Below are 18553 nucleotides of genomic sequence, written 5' to 3'. Positions count from 1 at the left end.
CATGGCGATCAGGGGAGGTCCCGGACGACTGGAAAAAGGCTAATGTAGTGCCCATCTTTAAAAAAGGGAAGGAGGAGGATCCGGGGAACTACAGGCCAGTCAACCTCACCTCAGTCCCTGGAAAAATCATGGAGCAGGTCCTCAAGGAATCAATTCTGAAGCACTTACACGAGAGGAAAGTGATCAGGAACAGTCGGCATGGATTCACCAACGGCAAGTCATGCCTGACTAATCTAATTACCTTCTATGACGAGATAACTGGCTCAGTGGATGAGGGGAAAGCAGTGGACGTGTTATTCCTTGACTTTAGCAAAGCTTCTGATACGGTCTCCCACAGTATTCTTGCAAGCAAGTTAAAGAAGTATGGGCTGGATGAATGGACTATAAGGTGGATAAAAAGCTGGCTAGATTGGCGGGCTCAACGGGTAGTGATCAATGGCTTCATGTCTAGTTGGCAGCCGGTATCAAGCGGAGTGCCCCAAGGGTCTGTCCTGGGGCTGGTTTGGTTCATCATCTTCATTAAGGATCTGGAGGATAGCGTGGACTGCACCCTCAGCAAGTTTGCAGATGACACTAAACTGGGAGGAGTGGTAGATACGCTGGAGGGTAGGGATAGGATACAGAGGGACCTAGGCAAATTGGAGGATTGTGCCAAAAGAAATCTGATGAGGTTCAACAAGGAGGAGTGCAGAGTCCTGCACTTAGGACAGAAGAATCCCATGCACCGCTACAGACTAGGGACCAAATGGCTAGGCAGCAGTTCTGCAGAAAAGGACCTGGGGTTACAGTGGACGAGAAGCTGGATATCAGTCAACAGTGTGTCCTTGTTGCCAAGAAGGACAACGGCATTTTGGGATGTATAAGTAGGGGCACTGCCAACAGATCGAGCGATGTGATCGTTCCCCTCTATTCAACATTGGGGAGGCCTCATCTGGAGTACTGTGTCCAGTTTTGGGCCCCACGCTACAAGAAGGATGTGGAAAAATTGGAAAACGTCCAGCGGAGGGCAACAAAAATGATTAGGGGACTGGAACACATGACTTATGAGGAGAGGCTGAGGGAACGAGGATTGTTTAGTCTGCAGAAGAGAAGGATGAGGGGGGATATGATAGCTGTTTTCAACTACCTGAAAGGGGGTTCCAAATAATGGCTGGCTCTAGACTGTTCTCAGTGGTAGCAGATGACAGAACAAGGAGTAATGGTCTCAAGTTGCAGTGGGGAAGATTTGGGTTGGATATTAGGGATAACTTTTTCACTAGGAGGGTAGCGAAGCACTGGAATGCATTACCTAGGGAGGTGGTGAAATCTCCTTCCTTTGAGGTTTTTAAGGTCAGGCTTGACAAAGCCCTGGCTGGGATGATTTAGTTGAGGATTGGTCCTGCTTTGAGCAGGGGGTTGGACTAGATGACCTGCTGAGGCCCCTTTCAACCCTGATATTCTACGATTCTATGAAGAGAATAGAAGTTTAGAAGCTGGAGCTTTGTATTGGTCAAACAGTACACTGACTCAGACAGCAATTACTACTTCAATTTCTCATTCAATTGCTTTGATTCTGCTTCTCCCTTCTCCTTCCTACCTCAAGCTATACTTCTTGATGTTTCTTCAGAAAAAATTACAAAAAAGCAGCAAGGAAGAGAAACAGAGACCCTGATGCCATTCGACATACATAGCTAACTACACTGACTTAAATACCCTCCTCTTAGACCAAAAACTGCTTTAAAGTCTCAAAAAGAAACCAGTCTTTAACATTAACACTCTCCAAGCACTGACTTGTTTGAAGCTAGAAAGTGAATTTTCATTTCTCTATCAGATGTATGGTGGTACATGCTATATTAGCACTCCACAGCAGCAGCGTCAGTGTCTGCATACTAATCAACTATGAAGTGAAGTGAGTAAGTTTAGTAACGTATTTTTGTGCATCTCTGAGTCTGATAAAGCACAGCTTCCATGTTAGCAAGAAAATATAAGAGAAGGCGAAGAGGTTTAAAATGTGAATTCTAGGTAAAACTTTTTTTGGAGTGGAGGGGGATTTTTTTTTTAAATTAGGCCAAGGTATTCAAAATCAGGAGCCTAAAGTTAGGTGCCTAAATATGGATTTAGCTTCTATTTTTGAAAATTTTGGTTTAGACTAACGTTTTTGAAACTAAGATTATATGGTAAACAAAAGCACTAAGAAAGTACACCACCAACAGAAACAATGGTTTGCTAGCAAGCAGGACTGGAATACAAGGTGGTAAGTAACACCACTAATTACCATTTCATTTGTAACAGGTAGCCTCTTACGCAGAAGACAGGTCACTACTTCAACTATGGCATCATGTAGTTTGGGAAACCTCAGCAATTCCTAGAATACAAGGAGGAAAAGCAATGTAACAGTTAAAGTCTAATGCCAGAAGTGACCACCAGATCATCTAGTCTGACCCCCTTTATATTACTGGCCACTAACACCCCCCAGCACTCATACACTAAACCCAACAACTTAAATTGCCCTTAAAGTTGGAATTGCGATTACAGTTCTTGTTGATTTCAATCAAAAGCAGGGTTAATACTGAGTCAGTGAGCAATAAGAGTTAACAGCAGGGAATGCGCTACTATCGTTTATAATTTTTGTAGCTATAGCTTGATTTTGTTGTCCCACTAGGCACATTTGGGGGAGATTTTCAAAGACAAAAACGGCAGTCACCTAACTACAATTTGTGTGTTTGAAAGTCTCCTGCAATGTAAATTTAAATCAGTGTTACATGCAGACAATTTGGAGATGCTGAAGTTACCAGAGTTTACAGTATCCAATTAAAATTGGTGAGAAACGCAGACAGTCAGAATAAAGCACCCAACCAGGACATACCAAGATGCTGGGGTTAACACTTCCATTAATGAATAGCGCTGTGAGGAGATCTTCTATAGCCACATGCACAGTAGTTTGGACCTCGCTTATGTCTCATCCAAAAATAATACACTGATTCCTACCACCGAACTGATTGTGCCTCCAAGTTCCTTCCTATCTCCCATACAAATCTGCTGTGCCTTCTCTCATAAGCCGCAATGAAAGAGGGAGGAAGAATAGTTATTCTTAATTAGGCACTTTCCTGCAAGTCTCAGCCTTTCCCTCGTGTTGTGTTAATTCAGAATATAAGAAATTTCAACACATCGGCTAACCTATCAAGGTTAAGAGACCTAGTAAGCAGGAGATTTTTCTGAAGCCACAACAGCATGAGTTTCTAGTGATCTGCTGTAAACCCTGCCATCAGCAATTCGTTGCTTAATAAATTATTCAAAAGTGTAATTAACTTAATTCATTACACTTTATTAACAGACAACAAAATACTGAAAACAGGAAGTGTCTTACGCATTGCTAACCATTTAAACTTTTTTCTAAGGGAATAAGAGAGTCTTTGAAAGCAACACTGTAAAGTTTTCCAATAAAGTTTCTTCAACACATTCAGCATAGATATATGTGGAGGGAAAGAAGATAAAAGCTATGCTCATTCTGAGCAATCAGTGAGATGAGAACGGCATTTTAATGAGGACTGCAAAACCTGAGAATCAATGTTTGCAGGGCTACAAGAACACAGAATTCTGTCTAGTGTGGGGAATGACAACTTTGAATTTTCAGACCACCCCATTTAAAATCACAGTCTAAACAATCTCAACCATTGTATTAACTTTTGGCATTCAATAGTAGTACTGTATCTGCATCTCTTCTATCAAAACTAGAGCATCTGAACCTTATGCCCAAATCCATTAGTGCCTTATTAGGCCAACAATGAATACCTTCCACCATGACAGTCTGACCTTATGAATAAGATCCTTTGCACATTTCCCAGAGAATACACTTTCACAAGGCTGTTTACACAAGTTCACGAATGATTTTTATGTACACTGACAGAGTAACTCTGACATTTTTTGGAAGGGGGGGTATATAATGTGGATACTGAATTTTTACCATAAAAGAGGTTGCTCAATACTGTTAGACAAGTCGCAATGCACTGAAGCCAGATCTTAAGAGTTTATTATATTTCTAAAAAAGACCTGTACACATTTCTAAACTTAGTAGTCAACTTCTGCTTTTACCTGTGTACTGTAATTGCTACAATGTTGGATAATCCTCTGCATTTCCTCATGAACCAGCTCCACACAGCGCAAGCTGGGTTCCTCTAAACGTTTGATTTGCCTCTTCACCAACAACTCAAATGAAACCTCAGGCACGAACAAGGCAGGTCGGGGACCCTAGTCAAAAAAGGGAAGAAAAGGGCAGATCTTTTTTGTATGATAATAGCATCCAAAGTGTGCTAGGTGCTCCACGAACCCTAAAGGGGCATTAGCTGTTGAATCCCCAAATTAAATCATGTTATTCCCACAACAAAATATTATGTTCAGCTGAAGGTAAGGTTGAGAATATGTACCAGTAACCTAAGGGTTTTAAAAAAAAACAACAGAATAACCCCAAAACAGCACAGGGAAGATGTTATAAGTATCCAAAGCAATATAAACCCATTTTCACTTTAAAAGAGAAGCTCACTAGTACACAAACGCTGCACAAAAAACATCCAATGATTAATTTGGCCCTCAATCTGCAGTTGATTTATAGGTTCAGAGGGTAGATTAGTGAGAATTGTACTATGAATGGGGAAGCAAGGAGAACCCAGTCCCCAAGTCCCAACATCTCTGTGCTTTAAGGTCTCTTCCCTGCGCTCATACCTAAGTTCCTCTGGTAAAGGAGTTGCTACGGGGCGCCTTTCAAGTATTTGGGGATGTCAAAGCTATTATGTGACCATTGAACCTTTAAAGACCAGTGTCCGTTGTATCAAATATTCTATCAGTGAAAACTCTTGACAGATGTCGTCCAGTCTTCCCCACAGAATTGCTGCATGCAAATTAGCTGTAAAGTGGTGAGTGGTTGAGTTACCTCTGATGCCACAATGGCCCCACTCAAGAGTTGCTTGTGTTGTTGACCTGAACCTGTCTGTAGCCTAAATAATCATAGTCATGAGAGATCCAATCATTAATCTTATCTTAATTCCAGTCTAGTTTCTTTGCTTTATAAAGTATGCACAAGACTGATTATTTTTGTAACTATTAGGAAAGTTTGAAGTGCATGTGTTATTCCACTGTTAAGATTACTTGAGACCAAGAAAAAACTGACACCTTTACATTTCTTGAAGGACCTGGTTTTAATTAATTTCAGTAAAAATTAATTTAACTTGTATGGTCTCAGAAAACGTGGGGAGGATATATTGTTTTCTTCACACAAAATAAAGAATTCCTGCTTTAAGCACAACCTTAATTTCATAATACAACAGACATGAATCAAGACAAGATTTTTTAAAATCCCATTTTAAATCCAACAAGCAAAAACCTTAGGAAACCTGAGATAATACTCACTGTAGCATTTCTAATAGCAGTCAAAATATCTATAGTGTTAAGGCCACCTAGTGGATCAACAGATTCTAAAGTTCGTCCAAATGTCTCATGAAAAATATAGCAGATTCTAGCTCCGCCACATCTGAAAAAAATAAAATTAAGACTGAGGTTACAAATGAGGAAGAGGAGAAAATATTAACTGAAAGGTTTTTCTATGCCTAAACACACTGAATATTTTAAAGTTAACATTATCAGAGTGTAAAATCTTTAAATATATTATGATTTGCTTTTATACTACTACTGTCATTTTAAAGTAATGTGATCCAGTGTTTCATGCCAATTATCACAATCTAGATTCTATAAATAAACAATTATACTTACAGCTCAGAAGTTTCTATATATTTTGCAGTTCCTTCAATGGTGTTGCAATATTCAGTGGCAAACTTGGTAATCAGTTGCAATAAAGTGGCACTCTTGTCCTCTACGGGTTCCCCGTAGCTGTTCAGCAGAGACTGATATTGCGCAGCTAACACATTTATTCTGGTTTTCAGTTCTGGCAAGCAATCTCTGATATGATGCATTAGTAACCTAAAAATAGAGAAAGTATAAATTCCTCTGTTAGAAAAGGGAAGAAATCCTCTTCAAACTTCGTTATCTCCAGCACAACTTAAAATATAAACAATTATGATCAAACAAATATCTTCTTGTAGAACAAAAAAGATGACATTTGCTAAGAAAGAGTACAGTAACCACAAATACTAAATTTTGTTTCAAATTTCAAAGGGAGACATCCTAATGTTTCACTGTACAGCAGTAGTACTTAAGGGATGCTAAAGATAAAAGTAATTTTTAAAACATTGTGTGTGTTACCACCACACTTATTTTTTAGATCTTTTTATTTGTCATTTACTTTTTGCATTTTGCATGACAATTAATCATTGGGGGGGAGGGATAGCTCAGTGGTTTGAGCATTGGCCTGCTAAACCCAGAGTGGTGAGTTCAATCCTTGAGGGGGCCATTTAGGGATCTGGGGCAAAAACTAGGGATTGGTCCTGCTTTGAGCAGGGGGTTGGACTAGATGACCTTCTGAGGTCCCTTCCAACCCTGATATTCTATGATTCTAATCTGTGGTACCTGTTAAGTGTCCTAGCGAGATACTTGGTTCCATTTCGGTTGGCTAGAGATGGATACTTCTTTTGAAGAAAAGCATATTCATCACGGATAGAATCAGCTACATTCTTCTTATTGTTAATATCTAATTGACTCCTAGAGTAAAAAAGAGAACTATTAGTTTATAAACGTAAGGTGCAATTATTTTATTCATGCTTCCACTTTTCTTGACAGTGTCATCCCTAAGTCATCAGAACATCTGCATTTTTGCCTTCATTCTTAACTCATTTCCCCAACCATTTTCTCTCTTTCACTAACCACATTTACCCAAAGTTTGGTCAACATTTTCCTCTGACAGTAAAAAAGATGGTAGTTCGATGCTGGGGATGAAGACATGTCATCTCTTTTGACGGTACTAGAAACGTTACTCCATGGACTTACTGGTTGGTGTTGTACAGTAAGTAGGAAAGTAGTATGGGCAGTAGCCATCCCCAGTAGACTAAGCATGCAGCCTCCACATCAAAGTGGTATCAGCTCTCACATGGAAGATGTGAGGGGTAAAGCAGATGGGAAGAAGAGTAAGCTCCTGAATCCAGGTACCCACACAGCAGCCAACATTTTGAAACTAGGCCACCCACTGCTTATTTCTTTCTGTAATTAAATACAGATGCTCTTATTGACTCTAAATCCCACACCCATATGCTTAAGAAACCAAAGCATTTCTTCGTATTAAGGAAAGATCCAGCTTTCAAAAGAACATATTAATTGTCACCGACTGGTTGATCGTGGAGCCTCTGACAGTGGATCTCAGTCTCAGTCATTGAGACTGAGATCCACTGTCAGAGGCTCTGCAATTGACCAGTCAATCGCGAAAGCGTTGCCAACCGTCTTGCAGCCAAACCAGGAGATCAGCTGCTAAGAGCCCGGCAGTGCAGCGGGGCTAAGGCAGGCTCCCTGCCTGTCCTGGCACCACACCGCTCCTGGAAGTGGCCGGTATGTCCAGCAGCAGCTCCTGGGGGGATGGGGAGGAGGAGGAGGTCTTCGCGCGCTGCCCTCACCTGCAGGCACCACCCCTGCAGCTCCCATTGACCGGGAATGGGGAACTGGGGAACCAGTCACATCCGGGAGTGGCACAACGCCAGGGAAGGCAGGGAGCCTGCTTTAGTCATGCCTCACCTGAGGTAAGCAGCGCCTGGCTGAAGCCCGCACCCTGTACCCTGCCCGCACCCCAACCCCACCCCCAGCCCTGAACCCCCTCCCGCACCTTGTGCCCCCTCCTGCACTCCAACCCCTTACCCCAGGCTCAGCCCAGAGCCCTTCACACACTCCCAACCCCTCTGTGAGCAAGACAGGGCCTCTGAGAAGGGGCGGGGCAAAGGTGTTTGGGTTTGTGTGAATACTGTTATTTCTGCAGTTTCTTTGAGGTAGATTCTGGGTTGCACTTACATTCAAAAAGTGATCTTGTACTAAAAAGGTTGGAGACCACTGCCCTACACTCACCGGTTCACTACCCCAATTATGCCAAGTTTAACTGGAATCACTCTTCCCATAAGTACATCCATAGCATCAGTGCCAGCATCCATGAGATCCAGCTTTGTGATAACAGCAAGCGTTCTTCGCCCTATCAAAACAGCAGGAAAATTGTCATTTACAAGATGTTTGTCAGCCTCAAGCAGTTTAGTAAGGCCTTAGAGTATTCAAGAAGGTCCTTAGCTGAACACAATGGTCAGAATAAGATGACTAGACCTTTGAGCAAGATTCTAGGCCCTACTGGGCTCCAGTAACCCGCATAGAAAAAAAGGTTTGACTGCTGGGTTGGCTGGAAATTCAGATAATTGACGGCAGTGACAGAAGCACTGTGTCAGCTGAGATGGGGTTAGAGTGAGAGATACGAGAAAGTACTAGGCTCACAAGCTTATAGGTTTTAAGTGTGAGCTGAAAGAAGAGAGCCCTGGTATATACCTAGGGCTAGCCCTGACTTGTTTGCAGCTGTACAAGGGCTACACTTGCAATACCACCACTATATGAATGGCGAGGCAAAAAAAACGTATTAATTTTCTTCTGTGCACAATGAAACAGATTTAACCAGTTTCTAAAGTATACGATCAGATGTTTCTCAAGGAAAATAAGAACTTTATACTTGGATACGAACATCTCTAGACCCAAAGGTGGAAAGAAACCTGTGTCGGTATACTAGATTTGCTTCCTTTGTGAAATGCTTCAGAAACAAATAAAACTTAGACTATCTTGGAGCCTTAACATCTTAAATAGCAACTGGTAAACTAAGCAGAGTTTGACTGGGTAAGTATTGGGATAGAAGGCTCCTGTAGACAAACCGGGTGCTGCAGGAAGAGAATTCAGTATTCAGTACTGTCCCCAAATCTATACTGAGCCAGGATCTCAGCCCTCCGTTAGCTGTTGCTGAGCTGTTATTGAAAGTGCCACCTTTCAAATGGACGCAGATCAGAGATCCTGACCACCGATAGGCATTAAAAAAATCCTATAGAACTTTTTGCAAATGTAATAATATGCAAATAATAATAATAATAGCTGCAGACCAGCATACCTGTTACAGGCCTCAGACCTTTAAGGCTGGGAATTATGGAAAGTAGTCCTAGGGTTATATGCCTGATCATATGAACAAGGCAATAAATAAAAAGCAGAATCTGTTGCCCCGTCAGTCAGCCCTGGTTCGAGGAAAGACCTAGAAGGAGGTTCTCCAGAGGGGTTAAGAAGGTGGAGCCTGGAAATGGAGCCCCTTAGGGGACATCTACAGTACAATTAGACATTTGCATCTGGCCCATGTCAGCTGACTTAGGCTCACAGGGCTCAGGCTAAGGGGCTGTTTTACTGCAATGTAGACGTTCAGGCTTGGGCTGCAACACAAGCTCTGGGACCTTCCCAACTCACAGGGTCCTAGAGCCCAAATGTCTACACCTCAATTAAGCAGCCCTTTAGCCCAACCCCCACAAACCAAACTCAGCTGCCACAGGCCAGATGGGGGTTTTTAATCACAGTGTAGACATACCTTGAGAGGCTTTGCCTGAAGAAGCCCAAGCAGAGACTGCGATCCTGTGCCTGACACAATGGAGAGGAAAAAATCCCATGCACCAAGGAGAAAAATACTTGGGAAGCCACATTAGAAGGATGAAGCACTGAATATATTTTGTTTAATAATAAACGAAACCCCAGAACAGGGAAGGGAGAGGGGAGAAGAATTTTGTTTTGAACTTCAACTCTGTTTGGGGACTTTGAGTTGGGCCCTGAAGAAGAGGGGAAACCAAGGCAGGTAAGACAACTGTGTGACAGGGCGTTAATCCCGGTGTCTTGGGATAATTTTAACTTGAGTAACTACATTCACTGTCTAAATATTTCTTCTGTAGTTTCAAATAAATAAAATACTTTTAGCTATTTCAGCAGTTGTGAAAATGATTCTCACATAAATACAGTCAGCAAGTATGTAGAGTGCTTTAGGACTCATTTGGATCAGTCACTGCATAAATATAAAATTAGTATATATCCACTGCTCAGAAGAACTTCAAATCAGCAGACTTGCCAGACAAATACAGGGCACTGAAGTGGGCAATATCTGAACTCCAAATGCTTCCAAATGCATTTTCTCCCCTTTTGAGACTAGAACAGAACCACATGCAACAGCCAATTACTAACGATAGAAGTATGCATTTTCCTTGCTACAAGACACAATTTTGGAGGAATAAAATGTGTAATCACGTAAGCAGGCCATACTCAATAACAACTCTCGTGAAAGCAGCCTTCTTCAATGCAATTATATTGCTTTGGAAACAGCAGTGGATTACAGGACCATATTAGAAGAGTAACAGGATCTGCACTGGCCTTGCCTGGCAGCCAGCAGGCCCTTAATTAGACACTAATTCATCTTAGCATTGTTAACAGCTTCCGAATCGCACAAGCTACAACTGGAAAATGTTATTTGTTAAAATACAACTGTTTCCAGAGAAAATCCACTAGTATGAAAAACAAGTACCATTTTCTCCAAAACTTTAATTTGATTCTTATTTTTTCCTAGGAAAATCCATTTTAAGAGAAATACTAAAATGCAGACGCCAGTATGTCTTGCTGCTTACCATCTGGATCTACCTCCCGTGCAATTTTAAGTGCCTCTGATGTAGCCATGTCTGTGTTGGCAGCTGTGACTGCCAGAATAATTGAATTTGGGTTACTAATGAATCGAAGGATTAGTTCTCTGATTTGAAGTTCAATGTCCTTAGGCTGATCACCCACAGGTACCTGAAGGGAAACAAACAATACAGAACTAAAGGGGGGAGTGAATCATGCAAATCCAAATCACACACTTCTCTCTATTAAAATACACAACAATATAAAATGAAATTTCTCTGGACTAAAAATCAAGTTTGAAACCAGGTTAATGAAGATACTATAAGAAAGGTATAAAAACATGAAAACAGTGCACAATGAGAACCAAACTAAATACTCCAACTTACCGTGTTAATTTTGAAGAGATTTTCAAAAGAACAAATGGCAGTTCTGCCCCTAACTTGCACTGCAAGTCTAGGGAAGTTAGGCATTTAACTGCCATTGGGGAGCCAGAAAATAGCCCCTTCCTCTAGAAAAAGTCACTGTTCAATAAAAACTTTCATGTGGGACCTGAATATTTCCTCCCTTTCAGGGCACCCTGAGTGTCCTTCAGAGCTCAGAGGGTTTCCTCCACTGTTTCCTTGCTTTACGCAATTCTTCAAGCATTGCCACTTCTGTAAGAGGGGGAGGTGTCATTTTGATTCTGGTCAATATTTACCAAATTAGCTACAGGCGTTACTGGTGACACTAAAGTGCCACCTCTCCTATTAGCCAAGCATGCTACCTCCACAACATTTCCAAGCCTCTTATACCTGCTCCTGTATTTTCCACTCCATGCATTTGATGAAGTGGGTTCTAGCCCACGAAAGTTTATGCCCAAATAAATTTGAAGTCTCTAAGGTGCCACAAGGACTCCTCGTCATGTAAGCCTCTTAGTGTACATCTACTCTGTAAAAGAAAAAAAAAGTCCCACAGCAGCACATCTCAGAGCCCAGATCTACACACATGAGCTCACGGAGCTTGTACTACACTATTAAAAATAGCCATGTAGACATTCTGGCTTGGCCTCTAAAGCCCAACTCCCTTCCCAGCCTTCAGAGCCCAATCTCCAACCCAATCAGAATGTCTACATGGTTATCTTTAGAGCCGTAGTGCAAGCCCAAGCGTGCAGACCCGGGCTCTGAGACTCGCGGCTGTCTTTTGTTTTCTGCAATGTTGACATAACCTTTATAAGAAACCCCTCTCCCCTCATCAGTGTACAGCACTACCAAAAATCCAAATTCTAATCACAAGGTGGGGACACTTCATTTCAAAGCCATACAGAATTGCTGGTCAACTTGAGGAACAACAACATTTTCTGTTTTTAAAGGGAACCTTAGATGATTTATCAAACGGTACAAAATGGTCAAAACAAACGTTATTTTGCCCCTCTCAGAAATAACCTACCTGCAGCAAATCAAAAGGTAAAATTCAGTCACTTACCTTTGTCATTCCTGGCAAATCCACAAGAGTCAGATTGACAACATTCGGTGAAAAAATTTTAAGGTGAATAGGTTCAGGACTGATCCCCTAGAAATACATTAATATCACCAAGAATTAGAGTTAGAAGATTTTTTTACCTAGACTTACCCCTCAGAAAGCCAATTCTTTATTAAAATTCAACTCCTGAACCAGAGACCTCTACACGAGAATTTGTCCAGAAATAAAGTAATCAGTTTACCAACCAATTTCTGTGTGTGTGTAATCCTGCCTTCTCCTACTTGATGGATAAAACTAAGTTTCAGAAACTGCACATATGCACATAAACATGGCTGCTGATTTTACAAGCTAAACGAAGTGTCATACATACACACCACGCTGTATATATAAACACCATATGGGCTCAACCTAGGGAGGTGGAGGCTACTTCTTGTGGAACTACTACAAAAACAAGCTTCGAAGCGAAGTCTGATACCCAGAATTCTGCCAGCACAATCGTTTCATAGCAGTGCTGGTGTCACCTCAGAATTACGTGAACTACATGTGCTAGTGGTTCCATTACATTATTTACTGTACACTGGAATTGTATGAGGCCTTCCCAACATTTAGCCCCCAGATTTTCTGCAAGTTGGATAGGGTGTTTGCCCCACATCAGCCCCAAAAGGGCCATGGAAGCTGAGAAAGGGCCCATTAGTGACTACACGAGAGGTTTAGGCTGGCAAAGCAATCCCTGATTGGAAGACGGCATTCAGCTAAGCAGAAAATGGCTGCAGCGACCCTCTGTGCTTTAGAGCAGTAGTCTCCAAACTTTTTGGCTCGTGCACCCCCAGGACGAAGACCGGAAGACCTGCCATAGACATGCCACCGACGGAACAGGACTGGAAGACCTGCTGCAGGCGCACCGCCGGATGGGAACACCAGCCATGGACATGCAGAGCTGCTGCCGAAGAAAAAAAACAGTGCACCCCCAGTTTGGAGCCCACTGCTTTAGAGAGGAAAGGAGGGAATCTAAGGAAATAGTAGGATCCTGTGGTCCTGGCCCTGAGAGAAGGGTGTATGTAGCAGAGAGACTGGCAGAGAAGAAAGCCTGTTGGAGATGAGTAGGAAGCAGCCCAGGGAGAGAAGGGACTGAGCAGAAGTTGACTGCATGTTGTAGAGTCCCTGGGCTGGAATCCAAAGTTGTGAGAGGGCCCAGGTTCCCTTACCAGACACTGATGGAGTAGCATTGCCTGGACAGCTGGTCCACTGTGACTCTATACCCCAGAAAGGCAAACAACAGTGACCTGGCAGGAGGGCTGAGTCACAAAGAGGAAGCTGAAGTCCCTGGAGTGAGAGAGGGGCAGCACAGCGAGAGAGAAGACAACAGGCTGAGACCCCACAAAGAGAGGCGTCAGACCTTGAAGAGAGCTAATCCCCAGAAGAGCCAGGAAATGGTGCCACCAACAGTGAGGACCCCATGACAGTAAGGAATTTCAGAAACTATGATATTCTGTGAACTAGAGTTTAGTTCATCTTGTACCAACCTTATTATTTCCTGAAATCCTCTCCGTTTCATTTTCTATTTCTTGTCGAATTTCCTCAAAGTCTGTATAGAGCTGAAATACAGAAGCAAAAGTAATTGAAAGTCAGACAGCAATGTACTTACTGTATATATCACCAAAATGTTCTTCTTGCCAACAAAGTGATAAATACTGTAAGTATGCACATAAAAAGCAAGAATAATCTTCTGCACTATTTTACAATGCTATCAGAGTGAACATTAATAGCTGGAAACTAACTGATTATTGAGTAATAACATTCACCTTTGGCTACAATGGGCAGCAGGAGTTACTACTGGATACCAAGATCTCATCAAGGGGAAAGATTTATCCACAATAAAGTGTTTAAACTATATTAGTTTTATATCTAATAAAATTCTGTCTTTGAATTTTTAATGTGAATAGGATACAGAGGGCGACATGATGTTAGTGCATCTCCCAGGTACCCTGTTCGTCCCCCTCTCCAGTCCCCTTCACCATACCCTGCAAATCTTCCCTGGTCTGCCTCCATACTCTGCAGCCACTCTTTCTTCCTTAAACAGAACACCCCCCAGTCCAAAACTAGGCAGCACAGAACTATGTCATCCAGTCTTCCGTCCTTCCTGGTTCCCCATCTCTGTATGTATCCCCCATCATTCTCCATCTTTCTCCATCTCTGGCTTTGCCAGAAGTTGTAGAAACAGTTTGGAGTCAACAGCAAATCAACTAATAGTTAAACACTTATGAAATTATTTTCTAAGCAGCATTCTATGTGAAAAAACACCTCTACATGAGGGGCCTAAGCCATAGCTTCAAGCAATACACAAAGAGGGGGCAAAAACACAATGACACAAAAAACTGCATTCTGCCACACCTCTTCACAACAAATTTCTTCTCCCTGACCCAAAGTACAGGGAGTCAGAGCTGGGGCCCTCTTCAACCCAGTCCAAAAAAATCAAAATCAAAATGAACAAGCAAGTCATCAAATCAAGGATGGCTTGCTTCAACCAAGAGAGACAAACTGTCCTTTACATAGAAAGACTCTTAAGCATTACAGTCCTTCAGTGTTCACCACAGGGCTGAGGAAGCTCTTTCTATTCCTTTCAATCCCCCTCCTACAGTCTTCCACTACTTTCCTCTTGTATCTCTGCTCACATAAGTCTCTAGTTAACTCCTTCCCTGACTATCTTAACGTGGAGTAATAAAAACAATTTGTGATGGTATATGTACTTATCTTTGCCATTTCCACTCAATGCTTCCCCAAAAAACACTAAAAGAAAAGCCAACAATACATACAAATTTGGAACTTTTAAAGCCTAGCCATTCAGGCAATACAAGCCAATACAGTGAGGACAAGCACTGTAGAAGAGAAAAAACCCAGAGACACCATAACTTTAAACTTCCTTTTCTGAACTTAAAAACCCCACAAACTTCCCAAGAAAAAATTTCTACCTTAGCATGAAATGTAGCATGTGGAGTTCATCCCTTTTAGGGGAAATTGGTGGAGAAGAAAGGGTTGGGACTGAACTTCAGGCTTATAATGGAAAGCTAGCTCACTTTAACTACGAATGAGCTACTGTTACTCCACAATAAACATACCTTATTTTTGGTGTGAAGAAATTTACCCCATTCTTCAGCATCAATTCCTGAAAACAAAACCATTACTTGAGTTAGAGAGGGAAAAAAAGTTTCATTTTCAAGGACACCCTACTAAGAGCCTAAGTATCCTGGTGTCTTTTTCACTTGCACAGTTTGTTGAAAACCAAGATACATTTTCTTTTAAAGTAGCAGCAGAAACGCAAAAGTTAATCTACTTCCTACTGTAAGAAATTAAATGGCTCTAAATACATATATTTAACTCTCTGCATCTCATTCCAAATTTTAATTTGTAGATCCATTGCCTAATTTCCAGTCTCTGAATAATGGATTTGATTAAAAGAATGACTCATTTCCCTATCCTAGCAGTCCCCAGAAATGCCTTGCCTACTTAAAGATCAGTTTGTGACCAAAAAAAAAAAAAAAAAACAGTTTTCGCAACATCCTTTTATATACACAATTAAGTATACATACAGTGCACACAGAGTAGGTTTTGAAAAGTGGTCTTTTCATTAGAGGCGAGATCAGATTACAGCTGAAAAATCTGCTCAAGCAAAAAAACCAAACAGAACACTTATGTACTGTTTAACAATGAAACTTTGGGGCATAAGTCTTATAAAGCCCAATTCTGCCAGCAGCCAAGCATCCTTAGTCACAAAGTCTTCCATGTTGGCTGACAATACTCTGTGCTTCTTAGGATCAGGCCCCAAAACAGAAAAGGAGATATAGAAGTGGCCATTTCTGTTATTGAGTGTACCTGATGACAAGCTCCTACTAAAAAAAAGTAAGTTTTAGTCATATCTGTAGACACCTCTATTCCTTCAACTAGACCTCCATTTTTTAAGTCATGTGGCATTTCAAATTCCCAGTTTCTCTATACAGAAATCAGTTCTAGAAAGGAACCAACAAGAACTCTGCTTACTATTTGCTCATCCAAATACTGCTTATCTAAAAGTAAGTACCATTCAAACTATTTCATTCTGGTAGGAGTCCCAAAAGACACTCGCCAATACATATTAAAAACACATTTTGTAAATTAAAAAATTATGAAAGTTATATGATAAAGCAACACATCACAAAAGAAAAGTTAAATTCATCCCTTAGATGCTAATGCAGGCAAAGACAGAAATACTGAAATTGAAAAAAAAAGCCACAAGACAGACCAAAATAACCATCAGTCAATATAGTAGCCAGTGTGTCAAAGTAAAAGTGCAGTCAGCAATGAAGTGGCATGAAATGCAGGTAGTTAGAATACATAAACATGCAGATAATGTGTAGGGACAACAAGCAAGTGGCTAAAAGAAACCTTTAGTAAGGTGTCTTGGATTTTTCCATGTAGCAGGGTCTGCAGTTAAACAGAAACAGCATTGAATAAAGTTTAGTATTTGCCATTAAGTCTTACATAGCATTCTCTTTACCTTTCTGTACCAGGCTTAGAGGGATTATAAAAGCATGCATGCAGACATGCATGCTATTCAATAATTAATGAAAATGCTTAATGCATTATCACAATACACCGTAAACAGATCTTGATCACTAAATGATACACATTAACCAAATATATTGTAATGTCATGTCTTTATTATAGCTGTTCACCTCAGAATTATTATTTTGAAGTACTTTGATTTCAAACACACAGAACAATGCCCTTTTGGTTCAACAGAGCAATCTAGAACTTCCCTGGATGAAGGGCATTTCTCACCCCGGATAAGCTATAAAACCTATTTGAAAACAAGGTTTTAATATCGGTGCATTTTTTTGAAGTATTGCTGGAGATGGCTAATGGGCTGTAGAGAGATTATTAACTTTTTTCTGCATAAATCATAGTTATGCATGACAACTTCCTGCACATCAATGAGAAACTCATGAAAATTAAAATAAGCAGGATACAATGGCCAGAAATCTGAGACTATTTAAGAAGAGACTGCCAGGTAATTTAGACTTTAAAAATGTAGATTTCAAAAACAAAACTTTATTCACCCTACATCTCCCTTTACACTAAGAAGGCTACTTCCTCATGCCAAGCTCTACTGGGAGCAGAGGAAGCCCACTAGGGTCATAAAAGGCTACCATCAGAACCCCAAGATCTTCTAGGTTGAAAGAGGGACAGCAAGGACTTCCCAAAACGGTCAGGAGCAGCACCACTGGTGCATGAAGAGATCCAGCTCATCTCCCTGCTCTCCTTCTTCAGTACTTTACAGTCCCTAAACACCAGTAGACCACTTCTTACAATCTGAAATCTAGACATTATTGTTCCTGTTTACTCATCCCTTCATTCCACCCTATAACAAATAAAAATAAAGAAGTGAAACTGAAGAGAGACATGCCCAGTCCCACTCTGATGATGATGTGCCAGTTGCTCCACCCTTTGTCTTTTAAGATGGTAAGCTCTTTGCAGCAGCAACTGTCTTCCTTTGTGCTTGTACAACACCAAGCACATCAGGGGGCCCCAAAACCTGACTGGGGCTTCTGCCTGCTACTGAGATATAAACAGCACTTGCTTCAGATATCACAAGATCCTGTGTTTGGAGGTACTCATGTGAAAAGCTGATAAAATAATGTTGCTTAAGTAAACTTCAGATTCTAGATTCAGACTCCAGCTCCTATCTTCTGGCTCCATATTAACTGTTCAGTAAGACTGCAACATTTAACTTCCCATCTCAGATACTCAAACAGTAAAGGTTACTAAACTGATCTGTCATACGTCCTCTCCCCCATCCCATCCTCCCACAAAATGGATGAAGTTTAATTATAAAAATGATTCTTAGCTGCAAGGCCAATTTAATAATTAAGGGGGGGCAGAAATTTCACAGAGCTCTCTCAATTGCTTTCTTTGTCCTATAATTCAATAGGAAACAATGGAGTGTGCTATTGCCACAAACAGTCATATGGTTATCAACAAACAGAACTATTATGAGGGTATCTCTCTCAGACCTCAGTGTAAATGAGAGTTACAGAGACTCTCTCTCTCTCTGTCAGATATGGTGATGTGAAAATGCAGTGCTTAATCCCTCACTTCTAATGGAGTAGACTATTCCCTTTGTGTTAATATATTTTCAGTATTTTGGGTTAGAAGCTCTTCGGAAGTTTCAAATTCTGTTCTACTGAATAGCAATCGTATTTACTATCCCTTCATTTCAGTGAAGCGGTATGATTTTATCACGTCAGGGAAGGCTCAAAAGTGACTCAAAAAATGGTTGCTCTTTGGTCTGGCACAAAAGAAAATCAGAAACACTGTCAGTTACATGGTCCTTAGACTTATCCTCCCTACCAGAGTGCTGAGGATCAAACTCAAACACAGGAGGTAGGCTTCTTCCAGAGAAAAATTATATGGGCTCATTCCTCAGGTAAATCACACTGACTCTTGTCAAAGGATATCATGATGAAATTAGAATAACTGGAAAGTAGAGGTT

General features: G+C 41.1%; 1 protein-coding gene across 4 annotated transcripts in view; it reads right to left on the bottom strand.

Moving 5' to 3' along the window:
- DNM1L (dynamin 1 like) overlaps positions 1-18553 on the bottom strand; it is a 63618-nt gene that overhangs the window by 21023 nt on the left and 24042 nt on the right. For 2 of the 4 annotated variants that reach the window (XM_084624098.1, XM_084624100.1), the window contains exons 3-13: positions 16447-16485; positions 15144-15190; positions 13551-13622; positions 12031-12117; positions 10578-10740; positions 7972-8092; positions 6496-6627; positions 5743-5949; positions 5383-5503; positions 4072-4227; positions 2255-2344 (exon numbers count right to left, since the gene is read on the bottom strand). In XM_084624098.1, the coding sequence (XP_084480224.1) occupies positions 2255-2344; positions 4072-4227; positions 5383-5503; positions 5743-5949; positions 6496-6627; positions 7972-8092; positions 10578-10740; positions 12031-12117; positions 13551-13622; positions 15144-15190; positions 16447-16485 (1235 nt within the window). The remainder of the gene's footprint in view (positions 1-2254; positions 2345-4071; positions 4228-5382; positions 5504-5742; positions 5950-6495; positions 6628-7971; positions 8093-10577; positions 10741-12030; positions 12118-13550; positions 13623-15143; positions 15191-16446; positions 16486-18553) is intronic. The other 2 variants (XM_084624099.1, XM_084624101.1) reach the window with 1 other exon arrangement.

Source organism: Lepidochelys olivacea, assembly GCF_965140295.1.
Source record: "Lepidochelys olivacea isolate rLepOli2 genome assembly, chromosome: 1".
Taxonomy (NCBI): domain Eukaryota; kingdom Metazoa; phylum Chordata; order Testudines; family Cheloniidae; genus Lepidochelys; species Lepidochelys olivacea.
Note: the sequence above shows the minus strand (reverse complement) of the source record. Positions and strands in the feature narration are given on the sequence as shown.